Source organism: Gordionus sp. m RMFG-2023, chromosome 4, assembly GCF_954871325.1.
Source record: "Gordionus sp. m RMFG-2023 chromosome 4, tfGorSpeb1-WG-v2, whole genome shotgun sequence".
In the NCBI taxonomy this organism is placed as follows: domain Eukaryota; kingdom Metazoa; phylum Nematomorpha; class Gordioida; order Chordodea; family Parachordodidae; genus Gordionus; species Gordionus sp. m RMFG-2023.
Genome location: NC_088778.1, coordinates 11,659,247 through 11,683,529, shown reverse-complemented (window position 1 = coordinate 11,683,529; position 24,283 = coordinate 11,659,247). Strand labels below are relative to the sequence as shown.

The 24,283-nt window shown below is 26.2% G+C and overlaps 1 protein-coding gene across 1 annotated transcript; it reads right to left on the bottom strand.

The window, feature by feature from the left end:
- Window positions 1–1,045: 1,045 nt before the first annotated feature.
- LOC135928629 (short transient receptor potential channel 4-like) lies at window positions 1,046–23,441 on the bottom strand. Its single transcript, XM_065465084.1, has 12 exons — window positions 23,378–23,441; window positions 7,472–7,656; window positions 5,529–5,711; window positions 4,816–4,877; window positions 3,055–3,188; window positions 2,812–2,917; window positions 2,354–2,576; window positions 2,126–2,292; window positions 1,794–2,037; window positions 1,320–1,448; window positions 1,150–1,209; window positions 1,046–1,099 (listed from the first exon to the last, which is right to left on the bottom strand). Exons 1-12 carry the CDS (start codon window positions 23,439–23,441, stop codon window positions 1,046–1,048), a joined length of 1,611 nt encoding a protein of 536 aa, XP_065321156.1.
- Window positions 23,442–24,283: the final 842 nt, after the last annotated feature.

Here is a 24,283-nt window from a genome sequence, read left to right as displayed (position 1 = left end):
TTAAAGCTTAAAAATAAACAAAATATTAGAATGTGGTGTGGATTTTTATTTAAAAAAATGAAGATTTCCAAAAGTTAAAAAGAATTTTGACAAAATGTCTAAAGGAAAGAATGAATATATTAGGGATAATGTTTACATAATATTGTATTTATTGATATAATGGCTAATCTACTGGGGAAAAACGATTTGCCAACTTTCTAATTTCTAACCAGGCTAATAATTTTACTAAATTATAAATATAATCCAGATAACTTATTTCCTGATAAAATTTTAAAATTTCAAGCAACTTTCTAGTCTGAAATAAATTTTTTTGAAAATACTTCAATATATTTCGCTAGGTCTCTACAATTGATCATTCATCGATGCCATAGCCTGGTGTCAATATTAACATATACTTTTAACTTTACCTATTACTACAACCCAGTCAGAGCGTAGTATTAATAAAAATTTATCTTCATAATAATTTATCAAAATTTTAGCCAAATAATGGTAGTAAAAAAAGACGGATAAAAAAGTTAATTATTGAAAAGATCATTTTTTCCAGGTTGGAAAATTTATTATATAGCCACTTCCCATGAAAAGCATTTCTAGTAAAAATTTCTATAAAATACATTTATTTACTTACAGCTCGCATAGCTCAATAAATGATGGGAAAACGTCATGTAAGAATGTTCGTAAAGTATATAGACTTCGATTTTATTTACTCATTTTTCAATTTTATTATATTGCGCATATATATATATTTTTAAATTATAAGTTTATTTATTCTCGCCAAGGTGCTGAAAATTTTGATATTCATACAATATTTATCAATTTATGATTAAGAATAAATGTTTATATACTAATTATGTTAATATAGTCGCATAATGAATTTAGAATTATAACCAAATTATTTATGCTCATATGAAGTATCAGTCAAATTTCTATAGGATCCATCTGTCGAAGTGGAATATAAGCTCGACTCATTTATCCATTTTCCAGAACTTTTCATACTATCTGAATTGTCCTTCCTACAAAAAACGATTAAAGAGAATTGTATTTATTATTATGACTTCAATTTATGACGCGTGTATCTATCAATTATGAGCGTTATCAGTTTCTATAAATAATTATTAAATAGTTCTATTAAAATTTTATAATGCCATCTACTTGGTATTCTTCGTCAAAAACATTGTCCCCTTTACCTTTTTTCTTTCTAAACATTTGACCCTAAATAAATTTCAAAAAAAAATTGTTAACATTTTCATTTAATTAGCACAATTAAACTTTAGGACATTTTTTAAAAAAGTTACAAAAATTATATAATAAATTTCTTAAACTGAACAAAGCTTCATGATAGACTTCATAGAGGGCAGCAAGTTGATTGGTGGGGGCAGTGTTCTTCCATCTTCGAAATAACTCATCCAGACAGCTGTTCGTGCAAATTTCCATTCCACATCAGCATTATCCTAAAATTAAAAACAAGCCCCCTATATTATCGTCAAAAGTGATTTATTTTTTAAAATGAGCTTTGGGTAAAAACATAGTTCAAAATTTTTCTTTTAAAAAAGTCAATAATTTTTATGTAAATGGTCACATAATAAAATGCCCTCCTCCTTGAGTTCGACATTATATCAATTATGTTTTTTTTTAAAATTATTGAAGTTTCGATTCAATTATTTTATTTTATTGAATCTGAACTTTAGAATACATAAATAATTTAATTGTATTATAGGAATATTATATTTATATTATATAAACATTTTTTTGTAAAATTTATCATCCTTGGTTTATATTTCTAAGAGTTATTATACCTGTACTTTTTGGAATGAGTTAGACATCATAGCGATCATTATGTTAAGAAAAATAATTATGGCAATTAGATGGAACACAGCAAAAAGTATATAACCCACTGTTTGAGTATAAGAATGCTCGTCTTTTACGCTATCTATAATCGCATTCTTTTCACTATCATAATTACTTATCACAACATCAGCCGATTCTATTGGGGACATTCCAAATAGTGCCCAAAAAAGTGTTTTATAAGTTTGAACCAGCCTATATATAAAAAATTCCTTTGTCAATAGTCAGTAGTATAAAAATTAATAAGCTTTTTTCAAAAAATATATTAAATATTATATCATACGTAGTAAATGAAGGAATCTGGTACTTCTTCAATCCACCTTTTTCAATCTTAATCATGCCTTGGTAATAATAGTAAAAATGATTTAGACCAGTCGCGAACGATAAAAGTAACAAAAAGTAGACCACCAAAAATACTAAGATATCATACGCCATGCGTCCTAATGAAACCTGTTAGTTATCGGGTTATTTCTTAAAATGTTAATTTCGAAATATAAATTATTAAATTTACTTGGAGTGGTCCGAGATATTTATTGATTTGAAATGTGTTGAGCAATTTTCCAAAAGCCAAAACCTTTGCTATAGCGAAATTACCCTCCGCTATTAATGTGGGATCAAAACTATCCCAATATTTTCTTTCTAAATTGGAATGATTATTTTTCAATAAATCTCTGTAAGAGAGTCCCCAAAATAGAAACGTAGAGTAAAAGGCTATTAAGTTTATCAGATCATACCTAATTATAATATAAAATATATGAATATAAAGCATGTTTAAAATTTTTATTGAGCCAGTTATTAATTATTATAAAAATAGTAAAAAGGAAAACTTTTTCAGGTATTCGTTATATTGGTTGAAAGATTAATATATTTTATAAAAATATCTAACAAGAATATAAAAATCGCTTTAGTTATGATATAGAAAAATCACTTAAACGATGTTTAAAAATTTATAATAAAATACTAATATACCAATTCCACCAAAGTGAGAAAAACTTTTTTGAACCTTGTGCCACTAAGGTCTTAAGCAGAAGCCACGTTAGGCCTAAAACCCATACTATGATATAATATTCAAGTCCTGACATATAAAAAATAACATTTTGATTATATGATTTTAATTGTCATTAATTATTGGGGGGTCAACATAAATGACATTTAGAGGTTTCATTGTTATATATAAATATGATAATAAAATTTAGATATTATATTTCTAACCTGTTCTAGGAGGGCCATGTAGATTGCTATTTTCACTAAATTCGCTATGCATAAACAAGATTGCTAAAAAGATGGCGTATGATAAAATGTGGCTAACAAATTTATTGACGGGTGATCGTAATTGCCTCGAAAGTCTTTATTGATAAATTTATTTTTAAAAAGTAATACTATATTAAGCAAAATTTAATTATAGCATCTAAGAATTTGATATTTTATATTATAATAGTCAGCGAGAGGAAAAGTGAAATGATTTTTTTTTGATAAAATTGGGCTAGCCGTTTTTAAAATTCGCACCCTTTTACGCAAGCTTAAAGAGTAATTTTTACACATGCAAACAATTAACTGCCTACTATTTCTATTTTATATTTTTACATATCTATTAGATATCTGCAAAGTCCGGCCCATTAGAAAGCCCTGCCCGCGGTCCTGGCATTTTACATAAATTAAAACGGGCAGGGTCGGGCAAATTTATAATGGACTGGGCCAGGCAAGCCCACATAAAAATATCTTAGGCCTGGTCGGGCAATTAGATAAAAAAAATTTGGGCCGGGCTGGGCTTTCGTAACATTTTTGAATAATTTTTTAACTATATAGAATTTCTTTATGATGAAAATAAAGTTAATAAAATAAAAATAATGTTCAATTCAAACGCCTAATTTTTAATTCCACTTCTACCCCCCCCCCCCCCCCACCCCCGCCCCCACCCCCCTTCTTTCCCAAAAAGTTTAAAATATTATTTTTTAGTTGTATAAAATAAAATGTTGAATAAAAAATAAAAACGATGGAGATAAATAAAATAGACCGTTAAATGATTGATGAAGGATGGAATGATAATTATGAATAAAAATGTAATTTTCATAAAACTTCATTCCCTATTATATATAAAATTATAGGCCAGGGTGACTATGTAAAATTTTAATGGCAGCCTGGACATTCTTTGATATACCTTTTTGAGTTTCAAGTTAATATTTTGATTCACATCTATTTGAAAAAATATTACAATATTCTTATTTATGTGTATTTTAAGAGCTGTTTAAGTAAAAAATCAAGTCTATAAATAATAGTTAATTAAAAAGAAATTAAGTAAGACATTTATGACATGATCCAATAAATACAGTACAGAGATATTAAACACAATGATTTATAAATAGGTTGTTATTGAAATAGATAGCTATCCAGGAGAGATATAAGAGCCTTAATTTAAATTGAGAAAAAATCAGATATAGATTATGATATAGAATAGTTTTAAAATCTGATGGCTGGAAAATTAGCATAAAAAATTAGGACGGTAGTGTACTTTTATAAATTTTTAACTATCCGAGGCGCGTTTGACTTTTCGATCTATTTTTGGTCCTGCCTCAAGCAAATTTTTAAAAAAATTTTGGGGCAGCTTGGTTTCTGGCAAATTTTTTTTTAAGGTCAGGCTTGACCGGACAAAAAATTTTTGGGGGTGGGCCGTGCAACTTATGCAAAAATTCTTAACGGACATAATTGGGCCGGACTGTGCCTTGTAGACCTCTAATATCTTCCACTATATTATCAACCCATTTTAACTGTCTAACTTCATTTTTAATTATTAATGAGATAAAAAATTTGATTTTTTTTAAGATTTAAAAATCGACCTGATAAATAAATTTACAAAATCACCGATTTTTTTACCTAATGTTTGGTAAAAGGAAATATGATAAAATGATAAACGGGAGGACTAAAATTTTCAGGGACCAACAAAATAAGTATTTCCAGGTTGGTAATGATACCCACGTGCTCCATTCACCTAGCCACTCAATTCGTAAGAGCCTCTGTGTAATTGGATGAGCTATGAACTAGAATAAATAATATAATTTTAAAAAATCATGCAATTGGATATTAAATCAACCAACGATTCAACCCGATTCCTTATTTTTCTTTCATTTCAGGTTTCTGATCTAACCGATTTGCAAAATCAGAATGAACCGCTATAATTTTATGAACTATAACACGACAATAATCAATTTTATATTATAAAAAAACAGGAAGAAACTAAAAATTTATTCAATTATCTTGTAAATATGATTTTTTCATCCTAACATTACCTGTCTAAATAAAATAAATTTTGAGTGGTAGTCTTGAAGATATAAAAGCCGATAAAGTTAGTAACAAGTGCGTGCGTATTACACATAACTTGGCAGGGAGAGTTAGAATCATAAGGAAGATAGATGTTATATTTAAATAGGTAAAAGGGTGTTAGAAAGAATATATTAAATTATAAAAATATTTTGCAGGTATTTGTTAATTGATCATTTCATTTTCTATTTTCGAATAAAATTACTTATTTAGAATATTTAGAATATTGGCGATTTTTTAAATGTCACTAAACAAAATAAATCAATTTAAAATCTTCCTAACAACAATCCACGATATACATAAACAAATGCAAACTTTAAAAAAATATATATAGAATAATAAAATATGTATATGCCACATGATATTCCTACCTCCTTTTGATCTAAGTAACGCGCTATCTTAACTCTTGTAAAATGTTCTTGAATTTTTTCACCTACATTTTGCGCTCCGTATTGCTCGTTCAATAAAAGTTTTGATTCTTCGCTATTAATGCATTCATTCAATAGATCAACGGCATAAGCCCGGACACGGATATTCATTTCCTCGTATTCTATCTAAAGATATAAGAGGTAGAAGTTGTCAATGACTTTCTTATATGTAAAAATGAAAGATTTTCTAAACCTTATTTTAATATTCCCATATTTAAAGTTTTCTCGCTTTTAACAATTAAGACATTTCTGACCATGGAAATCTTTTAAACTAAAGATATTCTCAGTTTTTTTTTCCGCATTACCTATTCCCATCGAGAAGCATTAAATAGGGGTTTTCAGTGGAATATACGAATTCAATAAAACAAGTATATCAAAATATAAAAGAGTCCGATGTTGAAAGCAAAGCTCAAAAATATGTTTAATTCTTGTTATTATATTTTATCACCTACTTTCCCCTGTTTGATTGATTGTATCTTAAAATTAATTCCATTATCATGTTTTCCCAGATATTTAATTTTTTTAAATTATTTTTTTTTTGTAAATCTAAATACATATATATATATATATATTGGAAATGAATAACTAATATATAAAATTTTTCTTAAATAAATAAATAAGTTTTTATATACATGTTCTTTTGGTTATAAAGAAATTCAAATATATATATTATTGGACATAAATTCAATTGGTCTTTCATGACCATCTTCTTCTACATGAAATAAGACTGCACCCATGCCTTTATTCGAAGCATCAGTTGAAATAAACAAATTCTTATTTTTATCATAATGCGCATGAACTGGTGCATTACACAATTTTTCTCTAATTTTGTAAAAACTAGCTTTTTTTATTAACTTCCCAGTGAAATTTTTTACCCCTATTAAGCAATTCATATAAATTAGGTGCTAATTTAGAAAAACCTCTTATAAATCTCGAATAATAATTCATAAGACCCAACCAAGAATGCAATTCATCCTTATTATTAGGTTCAGTCATGGTACTTATCGGATTAATCTTTTCTTTGAATGGTTATATACCTTTGTCACTTATTAAGTAACCTAAATATTTAATACTATCTTTGCTAAATTCACTTTTTATAATATTTCTAATCAAACCATATTCCAGCATTCTTATAAACACTTTTCTTAATTTGTTAAAATGATCTTCTTTATCCTTACCAAAAATTAGCAAATCATCTAAATAATAAGTCAGAAAAAAGTTCGTCCATGGTCTTTTGAAAATAAGCAGTTGACGCTGTTAGTCCAAAAGGTAACCTGTTAAATTGAAAAAGACCCTTGTGGGTTGAAACCGTCAAAAATTTGTATTGTCAATACTTAATTTTTTTATTATTTTTTTTTGGAAGTGATGCATGTTACATATTAGTAACAATTTTATTTTGTTAATATATTTTTTATTGTAGATAATGAAGGTTTAAGGTTATCAAATGAAACTTTTACTTCATATTAAATCTTATAAGAAACGATATATTATATATTATATGATATATATATATTAAATATAAAATTGATTTATTTTATTTTTTGTATATATAAAGAGATTATTATTATAAAACTTCTACCTGAACTTTTAAAAATAAAGATCTTAATTTAATATTTTTAAATCGATTCTCATTAATTCCTACGTTCAAATCAAGCCATCTTATTAATTCCTACGTTCAAATCAAGCCATCTTATTAATTCCTACGTTCAAATCAAGCCATCAACCCCGCTATATCGTTTCTTATAAAATTTAATATGAAGTAAAAGTTTAATTTGTTAGCCTTAAACCTTCATTATCTACAATATAAAATATATTAACAGAATAAAATCGTTACTAATATGTAACACTCTTTATCATATAAAATAAATAAATTACGTAAAAATAACTTGTAATTCTGGTTCATCGCACGCGTTATTAGATAACTCCTGGGATAGTAAAAATGCCTCTAGTATAGGATCAACCGATGTTAGGCACAAATAAGTTTCATTAGATAAAGCTTTATACGTGTTTAATCTATGCATAGATATATCTAATTGATTTTTATCCTGTCTTTTACAGTCGTCACAGTCACCTTTAATATTTTGAATAATTATACTTATATATATATATATAATATATAGTATATAATATATATTATATAATTTAAAATGATTTAACATTCTGTTACTCCCTAGTTATGAATATGAGTATATAGAAGAGCCTATATATAACATTTATCAGATTAGTTGTTGGTTCAGAAATTTTGTAATAGATTATAAGAGAGGAAAAATATATAATTGATAAAATTATAGTTAACTTTAATCATAAAAAAGCTAAAATATCGACTTATAAAGAAAATTCGAATGTAGTGCATTATCATTCCCACATAATCAACGGCTTGATAAGAAAAATTTTTTTAAATTGAATACATCTATTTTTACATAAATTTTATATTTTTGATGAAATTTGTATCATATGATTAGCAAAACAATTAAATTATATTTTAATATTTAACTTAAAAGGTTACAATGAATGGCATAGCTAGGAATAGGTAAAAGCGTGCTTACATACACAAATTAAAGGATGTCATATTTTTTAGATAAACGATAAAATCTATAGATACCCTTTTTTGTCATCTGCGCACTATATTGTGAAAGTAAGAATAGGATGTTCCTTACCTTGAGATATTTTGTCCTCGCTTGTACAGATGAAAAAATTTATTATATTACATTGAAAATATAAAATAACTTTTTTAAAAAGTCTATTGTCCAAGAAAAGATGTCTGCTGAATTTTTAAAGACATTTAATATAAAAATTTTTACATAAAATAAAAATATTTTGGAAAATATCACGCTCTGACTTAATTTATCCTTATTTGATATTTAGTTTTCCTTTAACATCCCCAAATCGAATGTAAGCAGGTTTATATCGGTTCATTCCTGTTTAGATTTTTATAACGGCTCTTTTCGGTTCATTCCGGTTACCGATTTATAACTCTTATTAGAATTATATTGATTTATTTTAAAGTTTTTGCATAAAAAAAACTTATATATGTTTACTGGTCCTGTTATACTATTTAAATTGTTAATGTTATTTCTTTTTCAAGTTTTATAATAAAATAAAGATATTTAACTTAATACTTTAATTTTTGTTTTATTTTTATTCAAGTTTTTAAAATATTTTTATGAAATTATTATGGGCAGTGTTGTTAAACTACTATAACGCGCTACCTTTTCAGTAACATAACTTTAGCGTGCTACTTTAAAAAGAATAGTAACAGCGGTAGCTCGCTACTTTCAATTTTATATAATAAATACACATAAAAATGTTTAAAATATATTTATTTTATAATTTATTCTAAAATCATAATCTTTTTATTTAATTTGATTATACATTATAAATCTGTTTTCTAGATTGATATTAAAGATAATTTTGGTAAAGATCATATTGACAAGGAATTTCCCTTATAAATTATAATAATAATATGGAATTTCCTTTTCCTAAATTATCAAAGTATTTAAACCTAGATAAACAAATTAACAGAGATAATAAATTTTGTTATAAGATGCGCCGGAAGATTTTATCATCAAGCAAGACTAGTAGCTTCAACTTTAGATTTTATAACAATTTTTGAGCTAAATGAGTTTATGTGAAAGTTGATTTTCAGACCTCGTCCAAACATGGTATATTCCAACTGGCCATAAGGTATTATTAAAATTATATTATAAATTAAAATTACAATAAATAATTAATATTAACAACCCATTTTATCATCAGACTCATCTATTTAATGATAATATTTTATAAATTCTGGATGTTAAACATGCTTAAAATTAACCACTCATCTATTTATCTATTTAATAATTTTATCAAAACATGCTAAATACTTATTTTCAGCCCTGTCAAATTTTGATCAATTTTGAGAGAAGTTGGCTCTATATATTTAATATTAAAGGGTGATCGCCTGGTCAGGCAACAGTCATTTATGCTACTTATCCCTCTACCTATATAATTTTTATTGTAACTATTACTATTATAATTTTGGACTTATCCTAGCTAAAAGCTTGTACTTTCTGATCATCGCTCTAGACTTGGGGATTGTTATATTAATGAAATACAATAAAAAATAAATTATATATATTTGAAATTTTAGTCATATTTATATATCATTATTCTTTATTTGTGGAAATAGAGATACATCAAAAATATTTTTTAAAAAAATCTAAAGTAGCGTGAAAGTAGTTTTTAGCTATAATTTTTTAAAGTATCTAATAGCGTGCTACTATTTTTGTAAAATAGCGATAGCGCGCCACTTTTAAAATTAGCTTTTAACAACAATGACAAACTAAAAATTTTTTTATTATGATTAGAGGAGAAATCTAATAATTTTTTAGTTCAATACCAATATCACTTACACTTGAGTTTGTGTACAATTAACTTTAGTTTAGCTCCGAATTAACTTATTATTGTTTAATAAAATCAGCGAAACGAAATATATTGTTGTTGCACTAAGATTTATCTTAAATGTAATGTGAACTTATTGCATATACCAGCCAGAGGAGTGGCGTAAACAGAATTTTATTTCGGAACCCATTAAAAAATGACTGGGGGGTTTTGCCCCTAAATCTCTCTTAGCTGGCACTGCGTTTGACTAGTAATAGTCATTATGGGTATATCATGCCTTTTTGCGCTTACACTATATTCAGTCTTTTCTTCCAACTCACTAGACTTAAAAAAATTTTGATACCTAAATAAATTCTATATCACTTACACTTGGGTTTAGGTAAGCTATAGTTTAGCCCCCCCCCAATTATTCAAATATTTTTCAGTTAAATCAAAGAAATTAAATGTATATTTTACTCTACATTATTTTATTTTGCCTAACGTAAGGAAACCGGAGCAAGTTGGAGACAGAGGCATGTTAGTCCACTCCAGTTTATTTTCAAGCTTTTATCCCATAAGAGTGAAAATTTAAACCCTATAGGTGCCTTATATAATTGGATATAAAAGATTTTTAAGATATTTATTATTTTAATTTTTACAATGGCAAATGTGTTTTAATAAATAAATTCAAACTTTATCATTTAATATTTATAACCAGGGTTGCCAGGTCAAAATTTTCAAATTGCGGGAGAAATTTGGTATTATGCGGGAGAAATATTAAAATTGCGGTAGAAATATAAAAATTGCTAAAAAAAAAATTTTGCGGGCCTTCGGCCGGGATTTTGAATTGACTTAATTATCCGCCTATTATTTTTTATAATTAGTTTATATAAATACAAAGTAGGTAACTATTTTTCAAAATAAAATAACATCTTGATTTATTAAAATATATTAATTTATAAAAAAAAAACCAACGATCTTTTTTAAATATAAAAGAATGTAAACAAGATAAAATTTTATAAAAAAAAACGATTTTAATTTTACAATTAAAAATATATTTTATGCGAATGTCCCGCAAAACCAATTGGAAATCTACCGTGTGTGTATAACATTATAGGGATAGGCGCTTAATTATCACGTATCACGTTTAAATACATAATAAGGTACTCCAAAAATAAGAAATAATACAGATGAAACTACAGTTGCGGCATTTGTAATCACTTATTATCTTGTAGTACAACATTCACGATATAGATATCACATTTTTACATCTAAAAGTATCTATATACTTTAAACTTATCATCACAATGTTGGTAGAATCTTTTCCCCATAATATTTAACGACTCTAATATAAATAAAACTATACTTGTAGAACAAAAATGAGCAAGGCTATCATCAATGTTTTAGGACCTAAATCCAGAAGGTCAATTCTTGACGATTTGAAAAATGGGCATACATATGCAATTCTAACAGATGCATCTAATAAAAGAAATATTAAAATATTTCCCTTGATCCTCCGCTATTTCAACAAAATTAAGATCGTTTCAATAAAATTATTAAATTTTTTCCCCTCAAATAGTGAAAAATTCAAAGACATAGCTAACCATATAATGGTAAATATAGCATTCAAGATATGTCAGCTTTCTGATCTGATAATGCGTCAGTGAATTTAGAGTGTATTTACAGAATTGAGTCAGCACAATGTTGGTTGCGATATGTTCCTAATACCCGCCATCGATAGAATTTTAAAATTTTATAAACCTTTAAAAAAATATTTCTTAAATAATGATTATAAAAGCTGTCCTAACATTTTGAAAATTTTTTTCAATAATGAATGGCAGAGGTATATATATATTTAGGAATGATTTCACATGTAGGAAATCTACTACATGCTATAAATGTGTAGTTGCAATCAGAAGAATCTTGACAAAAATTCACAAAATTATGATGCAGGTGTGTTCATCATTACAGTTAAAAATTGACAATAAATTTCATGGCGCCATTGCTAAAATTTAATTATATTTTATTTGAGATTTAAATAATAGAACTAAATGTTTACCGTCGTATTGAGATATTTATAAAATTCCTGGCATGACATATTATATATTTGTTTAACCATTAGCTCGGCCTCTAATGTTGTTAAAGCAATCCGATTTCTCTCCTTTTTCCAGGCAGTCCTCATCAGGCTAAAAATGCGCTCGGATGAGGCATTAGAATGAGGAGGTAAGGAGAAGACATACTCGCATATTTTTTTGAAGCATGGGGATTTATCTTAGACCATCTAACTTTAAGTATTTTGGCGAATCATAAAAAAAAGAGAGAGAATTACAATCTCCTCAAACAAGAAATCAATGTCTTTCGGTATTTTTAATATATTTATTAAATTATAAAAACCATTAATTGATGGTTTCTGTTCCAAGGTCATAATATTTAATTTATACATTTGTAAATAGAGTTATTAAAATCAAATTTTGATTGTAAATATTCTAAAATTGTCTTAATAAAAATATCTGCTTCATTTAAAAATGTATTAATTAGAGTATAATTTGAACATTTTAATATAATATTTTTAGCAATAGCGCCATAAAATTTATTATCAATTTTTAACTGTAGAGATGAACAGAGCTGTAGCATGATTTTGTGAATCTTTTTTAATAAAGAATATACTGATTGCAACTGAATATTAATTGCATGAAGTAGATTTCCTACATGTGAAACGAATCCCAAATATGCTTCTGCCATTTCATACTCGAAAAAAATTTTCAAAATTTTAGGACAGCTTTTAAAATCTTTATTTAAGAAGTATTTTTTTAAGGGTTTGTAAAATTTTAAAATTCTATCGATGGCAGGTATTAATGACAACCACCTGATAGGTATATATCGCAACAACTCACACCATTCCAAGTCAGACCACTTCACAAACTCTTTTAATTCATTAGTTGATGACTAAATTCGTTAAAACATTTCATCACAAATATTTCAACATCCACAGATAGTACATTTATTGCCTTCTTGCAAGAATTATGTAGTATATGGCATATACAGCCAATTGGTATTAATTCATTATTGCGCTGCCTCAATTCGGTAACTTTGGTTTTTGCCAAAATTTACAGAGGCATTATTAGCGCAGAAAGCTGACATGCAAATCGTTGATAACCCTGAATCAGCTATATTTACCATTATGTGGCGAGCTACATCGTTGGATTTTTCACTATCCGAGGAAAATTTTTTAGCAGTTTTATTGAAATGTTCTTATTCTTATTGAAATAGCGAAGGATTGAGGGAAATGTTTTAATATTTCCCTTATTAGTTGCATCTGTTAGAATTGCATATGGATGCCCATCTTTCAAATCGTCTAGGGTACTAAAACACTTGTGATAGCCTTGCTCATTTTTGTTCTGCCACAAGTAAGGTTTGCACTTATATTGGAGTCGTTAAATATCATGAGAAAAAGATTCGACCCACATTGTGATAATATAGCTCTGTGAATGTTGAACTACATGATAGATGTATACGATTTCCGCAAATGTAGTTGCATCTGTATTATTTATTATTTTTGAAAATATTTTTGTATTGCAATCGATGTTGATATACTCCCCTGTACTGACTTATATGAATGAAATGATGTTGATTTATTATTTGATAAAAATAAAACAGGTTAGAAAGAAATTTATAAACTTGACATGTTTTTCGAATAAATATTTAAAATTATTTTAAAAATATAAAAATAATCAATTAATGTCTCTCAAAATTATTATTTATATATTAAAAATGTTAAAATACTAAAAAAAAAAATGCGGGAGAAATTAAAAAATTGTAGATTTTTGCGGGAGATTTCTAATTGCGGTAGTTTTGCGGGAGAGAGATGTCGGCTTGTAAACTAAAAAATTGCGGGAGTCTCCTTTGATGGGGGGAGACATGGAAACGCTGTTCATAACTGGAGATTTCTAATTGCGGTAGTTTTGCGGGAGAGAGATGTCGGCGTGTAAACTAAAAAATTGCGGGAGTCTCCTTTGATGGGGGGAGACATGGAAACGCTGTTCATAACTGGAGATTTCGGGGGCGCGTTTAAATTTTTTCAGGGAAAGGCAAAAATATTTTTTATAAGGATATAATGCAGGAACATATTATACGTTTGCATATTTTTAGTCATTTGGTTTAATAATAATTATTTTTTGATAATATGTGGCATCTTCTATTATAATTTGGAACTATTTATATTTTTGAAAGTAGAGACTGATGGCGTTTATTTTCCTTTTTTTCTTTCTTTTTCTAAATAACTATCTTACAAAACTCATTTTGTGACATTTTTAACATGTGATGGGGCTAGTACCCATGGTCTATTAAATTTTAACAGAATTTAAATTCGACTGATGCCATTAAACTTTACTTTGAATAAATAAAAAAAATTTAAGAAATATTTATGACTTTAAATTTATTTTTCCAGCAGGGGCAAAACATAAGAATCCTTAAAAATAGTATAATAACATATTTGAAAAATCACGCGTGCTTTTTTTTCGGGCCTCAGCGTGCCCTTGCAAGCTTAGTAAATAAATTTAGAAAAATTTAAATATTATAATACAATTTTTTAATCTGAAAATTTTTAGATTAATAAAACATGAATTGGTATTTATATTAGAGGGAATGTTGATAGTTGGTCTGACTGAAGAACGTTAGTCGCAATCCTATTAGTTATAGCACAAAAAATGCAGATGCCGGATATATTTTTCAAAAATATTAATGTTTATATTAATTTATATTTGTTAATATTTATTCCTATCTTATATTAAATATATATTTAATTACATTTATTTATCACATTCATCTATTAAGTTATTTATCAATTAATTTCGATTTCAAGTTTTAATTGGCATAATATTTTCCTATTATTTTCAAATTTATAGTGGCGTAATATTTAATTTCTAGTCAAATAATAATTTTTCTGAAACTCCTTGTCCAACAGGGAGAAAAAAATTGCAAGCTTGTCCAACGAGATGGAGTCTCCGCCATCAAGTAGTAACAGTTTTTATGGAGTTAGAAGAACCAATTATTAATGCTATTACTGAAATATCACAATGGTTTGAAAGAAATATTTCCTCAAAAGCAATATTCAATACTTATTTCAATTTTTTTTTCTCATTAGAATGTATTATTTAATTATACAACTATTTTATGTAATACTTTTCAAAAACATGACATTGACTTGATTAAGAAGATGAGAATAGCGGAGAGCATTTTATTAGAACTCAAGGAAATTAGGGCTAATGTTGATGAAGAATTTCAATTTTACATGTTATCGTTGAGTCAAAAGGAGAGCTATACGTGTTAATATTTGTCTCACTCGATTTGCAGCAAGGCAAGCTCATCGTCAAAACATTAGTATAAGATCAGTAGAAAAGTATTATAAAACTATAATCCAAATAAATGAATGGTTTTTAATTCATCATGGAGCACTTACCAATCTGCAGATATTACTTCCACAAAAGCCTTCCCAATCTTTTTCAGATGGTTATAGAAAAAAAATAATATATGCGATGCCTTATTAGCTGAATAACTATGTTTAAAAGATTAACTAAGATATAGTCCCAAAAAATGCTATGGATGCTTTGTATAATTTCAAACACATTTTAGATTTTATTCCCAATGTATTAAAATGATTATATATATTAGCAACTCTTCCCATTAGTAAACTAATGAGAGAACATTCTCTTTTTTAAGAAGATTAAAAGAGCCCTGCAGAGGCCTGGATTTTTTTTCAAAATTTTTTTTCGGCCCGGCCCGGGTTTTTTTTTAAAGAAATTATATTTATTTTTGATTTTTATAGCTAATTTCAAATATTTGGTTTTAAAATATATAGCCGATCCCGGATAATTTTGTTTTAAAAAATCAGGCCCTGCCCGGGTGTTTTTTTAAAAAAAATTTTCGGCCCTGCCCGGGTCTATTTATAAAATTAAAATACGGTCCGACCCGGGAACAGGGCCTGCAGTTCTCTGAAAACATACCTAAGAAGTACAACTTCTGAAAGTGGATTGAATAGTTTGGATCTTTTAAATATTTATAAGCATTTGACGCCAAGCAAGGATGAGTAATTGAAAAATTAGCTCAATCCCAACGAAGATTGGATTTTACATTGTAAATGTAATATAAAATACAATTATTCCTAAGAAACTTTTTGTGTATTAATATTTATATTTCCAACATTAAATTTTTTTACTTTATATATAAATTTTAGATCAAAAAATTCAAATTTCTATTTTATGTCATTTAAGTGATTCATATGGTGGTTATATTCACTTTATATTTTTTTAATTCACATTTATTTTATAGTTTTTTATATGCCGGTTTATATATATAATTTTTTTATAATTCATATAATTTAAAATTGTGTATTAGAAATGTTATTAGTCCTAATAAATTTATGTTTTATATTTTTAAATAACAATAGTATTTCTTAAAAAAGTTATTATCCCCCCCCCCCCCCCAGACCAAATTCCTGCGTACGCGCCTGGGCGATAGTAACTGTCAATATCACCAGCTTTATTAAAAACAGATTTTGAAGTGATTATCGCACACTTTTATAAACAGAATGCGCAAAAAAATAACAATATGGTAGAGTATTTATTAATTAATTATTATTATTAAAAAAATATACATAAAAATGGATTTCGATTTTATTTATAAAAATAAATGATTTTAGATATAACTATTTTTTTTAAATTTTATAACATTTTATTTTTGTTAAAGAAACCATTTTTATATAGGATCAAATTTTATAATATTGACCTATAACCGATATTTTAAAATGGGTGAAATATCGGCCCGATCCGATCCGATAAAAAATATCGGCACATCCCTAATATATTTTTTATTTAATTATTTTAGCAAGTTCTTATAGGAAATATTTAAGCTAAAATTGATATATAATATTAGATAATTTTAAAAGGCTCTTAATAAAAATTATAATAAGGTAGAATTTAACTTTATTAGTTACTTTTATTTATTTATGATATAAGTAAAGTTACATTACAGTATTTATTTACAAAATTTAATTAATTTAAAATGCATTAATTGTTATGTATTTAATAATTAAATAATATAATGTTGTACATTATTTTCATATTTTTTATATATAATTAATGATTTTGCAAGAAATATATTAAAAAAAATTGAAAAAAGATTTTAATGATATTTATATAATATGATATGATATTACAAATGCAAGAATTAATAAGTCATATTAGAAAATAAAACTAATTTAAAAAATACATAAATATCACAAACAAGTAATGATAAATACTTATTAAAGATAATGAATAAAGTAAAACTGATATTTTTTTTGAGATGCCATTTAGCCATATACTCCGAATATGAGCTATATTTAAAACAACACAGAAGATAACCTGCAAATTCTAATAAATCATTTGATTTAATTTTTTTTCTTATTTGCACATTTTTAACTCCCATATTAATGGGCAAAAATTAATATTAAAATCCCTGGTTATTATAATTAATTCATCAATAAATATTTTATTAATTATTGCAAATATTCATTCTTATATGTGTATGGTATGTTCTTCACAAATAAATAATAAAAACTGTATTTTATAAACTATTCTAATTTAATTGGTAATGATAATTTAAAAGTGTCTTGTATTTAAGAAGCTCTAATTTAGTAAAAGATACAAGTATCTTTTATCTTGTATCTTTTTGATATTTTGAAAAAGATACTAATATCTGTATCTAAGATTCATTTTTTTATAAAAAATCTGTATCTGTATCTAGATTCTTTTTCCGGAGGACCTGCCCAACTCTGCCATATACTATATTTAGTTATAAACAAATGTAAATAATTGCATAAAATTTTAAGTTCAACACATGTTATTTAGTCCACCAAAAAAATGAGGGTCTAAATAGAAGATTTATTTTTTTTGATTATTAAGACTAATATTGTTTTTTTAGATTTTAGAAATTTTTGTAAAAAAAAAATTAAAAACATAATAAATTTTTTTACTAAATAATTCTTATCTTGAGGATTCAATGTTTTATTTATTCAAAATAGTATATTAGTTTGGAATTTACTCAGTTTTGACAAAAAGTGTTCCAACTTACCTCTGTCTCCCATCCCCTAAATATTTAGATAAATGAGGGACTCATTATGAAAATGTAGTGTTGTAAACGAACGCGTTCAAAATGAACGCGTTCGTGAACGAAGTTCGTTTTTTTGAAAAAAGGTGATGAACGGCGTTCCTTTTTTTTGACGAACTTTGAACGTGAACGCGTTCCTTTTCTTTGATGAACGCGTTCAATTTTACGTTCGTTCAATTTTAAAAACACTTTTTATTTTTATTTATTTGAAAAATTAATATTAATCCGCATTTTTTAACAAAAAAGTCTTATATTTTTATTTATTTGAAAAATTAATATTTAATCCAATTTTTTAAAAAAGTCTTATATTTTTTAATCAGCTGTTTTTACTTTTTCCTCTTTCATATTGCAATTAACGTACCATAACGTGCTACTGCTAGAGAAGATAAGATTAAAGTTTATTAATTTGAATATTTTATATTTTAATTTAATAGATTAGGATTTGCAAGGATATAAATATTTCATCATCAGATTCTGAAAATAAAAATTCAATATTAGATGAATTAGAATTACCATGGCCCTATCAAAAATATTTCACTGTTTTAAAATAAATTCCAAGATATCCTTTTTTTTGACGAGGAAGAAGAGGGCAGATTGGAGGATGATAACATAGCTCAATTTTTTGAGACAATGGATAAAACATTAAATGTTTTTAATAAATTCCCCCTTTTAAAAGAATGTTTATCAAGTATAACACCGCAATCCCTTCATCTGCCCCTGTTGAGCGAGTTTTTAGTATAGCTAACGCTGTATTAAGTGCCAAGCGTTCATGCCTATCAGATGAAAATTTTGAAAAGCAATTATTATTAAAAATTAATAAGAAAATTTTTTTATAAATTTATTTTTTTATCGCTCTATTATATTGTATTTATAATTATATTATCAAAATAAAACTATTATTTTTTATCATGGCTAATATATTGGGTTGAAAAATATAAGGCATTTATTTATATTAAATTAAATTTAAAAAAAAATTTATCATAAAATTTTGAACGCATGAACGCGTTCACGAACTCAAACGCGTTCACGAACTCGAACGCGTTCACGAACTTGAACGCGTTCCTTTTTTTGAATTTGAACGTGAACGCGTTCGATTTTTGTCAATGAACGTTGAACGAGAACGCGTTCGATTTTTTTTAAAATGTTTACAGCACTATGAAAATGTAATAATAACTTACTTAATATACCCGAAGAAATCATGTTTACCAATTACGTTTTTGCGAGTTAAAAATGAGTTCAATATGATGTTTGAACAAAATTTATTAATAAAATGAATGTGAAAAGTTTTGTTAATTATTAAAACTAAGAAAGTATATTTTTTTTTGAACATTTGCATTTTTATTTTACTTCATAGCCCGTTTTTTCCTAAAATCGGGTGGCTTAAATACGCCGTTGACCAGAGGAAATAAAGTATACCAATGTTTTATGTGCTGATGAGTATAAACTGTTGTAATATATTTTTTTAAGTTTATTTTTTACTCTAATAACCAATAACAACAAAGGAAGTTGTTAAAAGTAAGAACAATTAAGTAATACCCCAATAACCAAGTTGTTAAAAAAACAAGTTAAGGATTATGTGTTTAAACTAAGTTTGGATTTATTTTTGCGCTCTTTTTGAAAAGCCTAACCATGTAATTAAATAAAATTTATTAGTTATTAAAGTTTATTTTACAAAGTTCTAATATTTTGTTAAAGTTAACAGCTTTGCTATGAAAGGGGCAAAAGTGAGGCCGTCTAAATATAAAAAAATGGCTAGTGCAAAAGAAATTATAAGAGCTAGCCTGGCTAAAAATCCATAAATGATCTGATTTTAATGTCTCCCAATATTTTTAGAATTTTTTATTTAACAAATACATTTCTGGAATTAAATATATTGTAATTGATCCTATAGACATATAAGAATATGTATAATATGATTGAGGAATAACACTCACAAGATAGCGCATGGGGCTTATTAATTAAATGAAGGCGGTTTATTAAATATTTGATGATTTCCACATTATTCTCCTGACACGCTAGCATCAAGGGAGTCATATCTACGGAAAATTCTAAATTGTTTGTACATGTAGCCATTTCGAATCTTGGGTTCGTTTTTCTGTATTTATGTTTGTCAAAATTTATTTTAGATATTATTTAATTATACAGCATATTCATAGGCAAATTTTTTTAAAAATAATTAACTATACCATTAGTCTGTTAATTCAATATTTTACTCTATATATTTGATGATCTCTTTTAGAATAGCCAAATTCCCATATCTAATGGCCTGCAAAATCAAATCGCTCTGATATTTGACACCGTTTTCCAATAATAGAGTAATTATATAAGTCTCATCTACTCTTTTTATGGCGTGATAGAGAATTGAATTTCCTTCGGAATCCAGAAAATTTAGTATAGACAGTGATTCAAGATTCTAATATTTTAAAACAAGACGTCAAAACATAATTAACTATTTATTGTTATTGCTCGTTTTGTGGATTGAAAAATCTCGACTTCGAGTAACGATAAAAAATCTTTTTTTAAAATAATTTAAGAATTTCATCAATGGAAAAAAACATTATTGACAGAATTAGATAATGATAATGTTATAAATACTTTTGCACTTTTCTTCCATTAATTTATCGAAATTATTAATTTAGTTTTTTCTTAGGTCTAGACTGGAGTGCTCCACTTGCGCAAATGTTTAAAATGAAAAAATCAACATTAAATTTAAAATCATATAGGAAAAACTTATTGATCAATTTAATTAAAATTTTCAGAGATAATTTATCATAATAAATTTATCTAACATAATCAAAATGCAAATACTTAATGATTTTTGTTCAAAGTGCTCCATTTACATTTTTTTATTAGGAATTAATAAATAATAACATCAAATCATTGAAATTAACACTAAACCTTTATTATTTTTTTCTAATTTATTCATATAATAATGATCTTGAACAGGAATTTTTGATAATTCTTCATACTTTTTAGAATATACATTAATAAACTATTTTATAATTTAGTACTCCTTTGAAGAATCTTTTTGCTTGTAATATGAATAGACTCTTGTAATGATAGTTATGTGATCAATGATGTCTTCTGTTGAATAATCTTAAAATGAAAATTTTGTAAGAAACTCATTTTATATTTTATCACCCCTTGCGTAGCTTTTTCTTATTTTTTTGTTAAACTTATTTTTATATTTTATTTAACCTTTATGTTAACTTATTCATTCAAATTATACAAGATATATATCAGTGACCTGCAGATGTACAATTTGTACGGACCGGCCCGGATTTTTTTTTACAAAATTTTTTTCAAAATATATTTTTCTTATTTTTGATTACAGCTAATAATGGCGATTTCCTGGTTTTAAAATATACGGCCCGTCCCGGATATTATTTTTTAAAAAAATTTCAGGCCCGGCCCGGGTAAATTAAAAAAATTAAAATATGGCCCGGCCCGGGGCCTGTCCGGGCTTAGGGCCGGGCCTGCAGGTCTCTGATATATATAGAGATAGAAAATACTTTTAACTTTGAGGCTTATAATTTTTAGTTATTTAAAAATACACTCACATATAGTTTTACACCTGGTATACTATTTTACAATCTCCATCAGAAATTACTTTTTTTTAGTATTTTTACCTTTTCAAAGAGCCAAATCAATTCCATATTTTAGTATAAATTTTTAAAGAAATAATTAATATATTTATTACTTATGTGTTATGACAAGTCTTTGTAAAAAATCATCTGCACTCTAACATTCTCCACTTCAAAAAAATATAAGCATGAATAGATTTTATAATTTAAAGAATTTTTTGTCCTTTTCTAACATGGTATCCTCCAATAAATTTTCATAAGTTAAGCTTCAAAAAGTCTCATGAATAATTTTACTCTGATCAGCATTAGTTTTTGTGAAACTGAAATACATTTATTCGATGATTATTATGAAAAATCAAATTTTACATAAAAATATAAATTCAATTTTATGTAACATGTATATTTAAAATATGAGCAAGTAGTTTATTAAAAAATTGTGATAAATTTTACATATAATTAATATTCAATTTTAATATTATTTAATGAGCAAGTAATGCTTAATAAAAAAAATTGATAAATTTTACATACAATTTAAATTCATATATCTTTTTTAAAGATTACACATGAAAACTGCATTAAAAATACTTTAAAATAATAAAAAATTTATCTTGACATTAAAATAATTTTAGTAATAAATAAGAAACGAAAATATTTTACAATTCAATATGGAAAGCAAAAAATAAAAAAAGGAGGGAAATCCAACACGTGATTAAATAAGATAATAGGATAGGCCATGCATATGAGGCTAAAATTACGTCGTTATATGCAAATAGCGCAAAATTGACAGAGCTATAACTTCGGCAAAAATTAATATTTTTTAATCTAGTTTTTATTTTTATATATATATTGGGAATAAATAAGTTATTGCCAAAATTTGAAAATGTCAACTGGAGCACTCCAATTCTAGATCGACGATTTGTTAAAGAAAGAATATTTAATTTTTTCTTACAATTTTAATTTCACTTAACCTTTTCATTCCTTTTTTAAAGTATTTTATTTTTTTACACCATTTTAAGGGTATACGTCCAAACTTAAAAAAATAATAAGAGATGTAAGCATTTTAATATCATCTGTATAATATAGACAGATAAGGCTAAAATTCGTGAAATATTTATTTGAGTTTAGACTTAGCCTTAATGTATCAATCTGTTTACTTTATATTAGCGGAAGCCTATTATTTTAAAAACATCATATTGAAAAATATTGTTTTTCAATTTTTCTAGTCCAAATTTTTAATTATATTTTATTTCAAATAGTGCCCCACTTTTATATATTATTCTTAAGTATATAATTAAAGGTAAAGGAGGGGTGGAAGGGGGAGGGAACCAATTTTATAAATATTTCTGCTTCTTTTTTAGGGGCGTTTTTATCAGATTGGGGTGGGTATTTACTTCATAGACTTAGGGTATATCATGCAACCCCCCTCACCCCATCTCCTGTGATAGAGAGTACGGACATGTCCGCTAATAAAATTTATGTGGTGGATAAATTCCCCGTAATCTCTCTAGACTTTAAGAACTAACGACATCACTTGTTCGACATCTTTTAACGATTTCATTTATTAAAACGAATTATATATTATTTAAAAAATATTTCTTACAGATATAAAATCTTTGATTTCCTTTAGTGATTGATGTTTAACCAATGTTAACAAGATTATTTGTTCAGGGTGAATGGAATAAGGTTTCAATTTTTTCTTACGAGATGGTTTGTTCGGTCTTACTGAGATTAAAGGCTCTGAATCGTCTTCAAAGTCTTTTCTCATAATTAAAAGCGAATTAGTAAATTTATAAAGAATTGAGTTCTAATGTGATATTTTTTTTGGTTGTCATTAGCTGCGTCCAAATTTTATATTGCAAATTTTATATTTAAGGTTAGATTATTAAAAAATTCAAAATTTTCTAGAAAAATATTTTGTATATATGTTTTTATTTATATAGAATATATAATTATATATTTATTTATTTCTATTAAAATTTTAGAAATTTATAAATTTCTTTTCTTCAAATTTTGGGCAGTCTTTAATACAAATTTTAGAATAGATAATATTATTATAAAAATATTTGAGTGGTTGTATTTAAAAAAATCTTATAAAGCAACCATATTAATTTGTAGGGGCTTATAGAGGCAAGAGCGTGCTTAAATAAACACAACCCTAAAATATTTTCATTAGGAACAGAGTTTTTGAAGAAGCTAATATCAATTTATTTTGCTCCGCCCTTTATAATAGAAGTTATTAAACCCCCATAATATTATACTGCTAGGATGTCGTTATCTGAAGGCATGACAAGACGAGATTCAAACGTTTACTACGTGCTCATCATGAAGAAGGGCAAAAAACTGGACCCTATAACCAAAGTAGTGTTAAGATTAAAAGGGTGGGGGGTATTTGGTAATATCAATACAAATTTAATTTGAGTTTAGACTATAATAAAATTAAATGAAGTTTTATGAAATTGAAATGTAGAAAAGATTTGGTTGGTTATGGATTATTTAATATAATGATAATTCATGGATGTGTTCCGTTTTTTATATAAAAAAGCATCCTATAAAAGTTACATATCGAACTTTAATTAAAATTCTGTAAAATGGGCCCCCTCTTTTCTC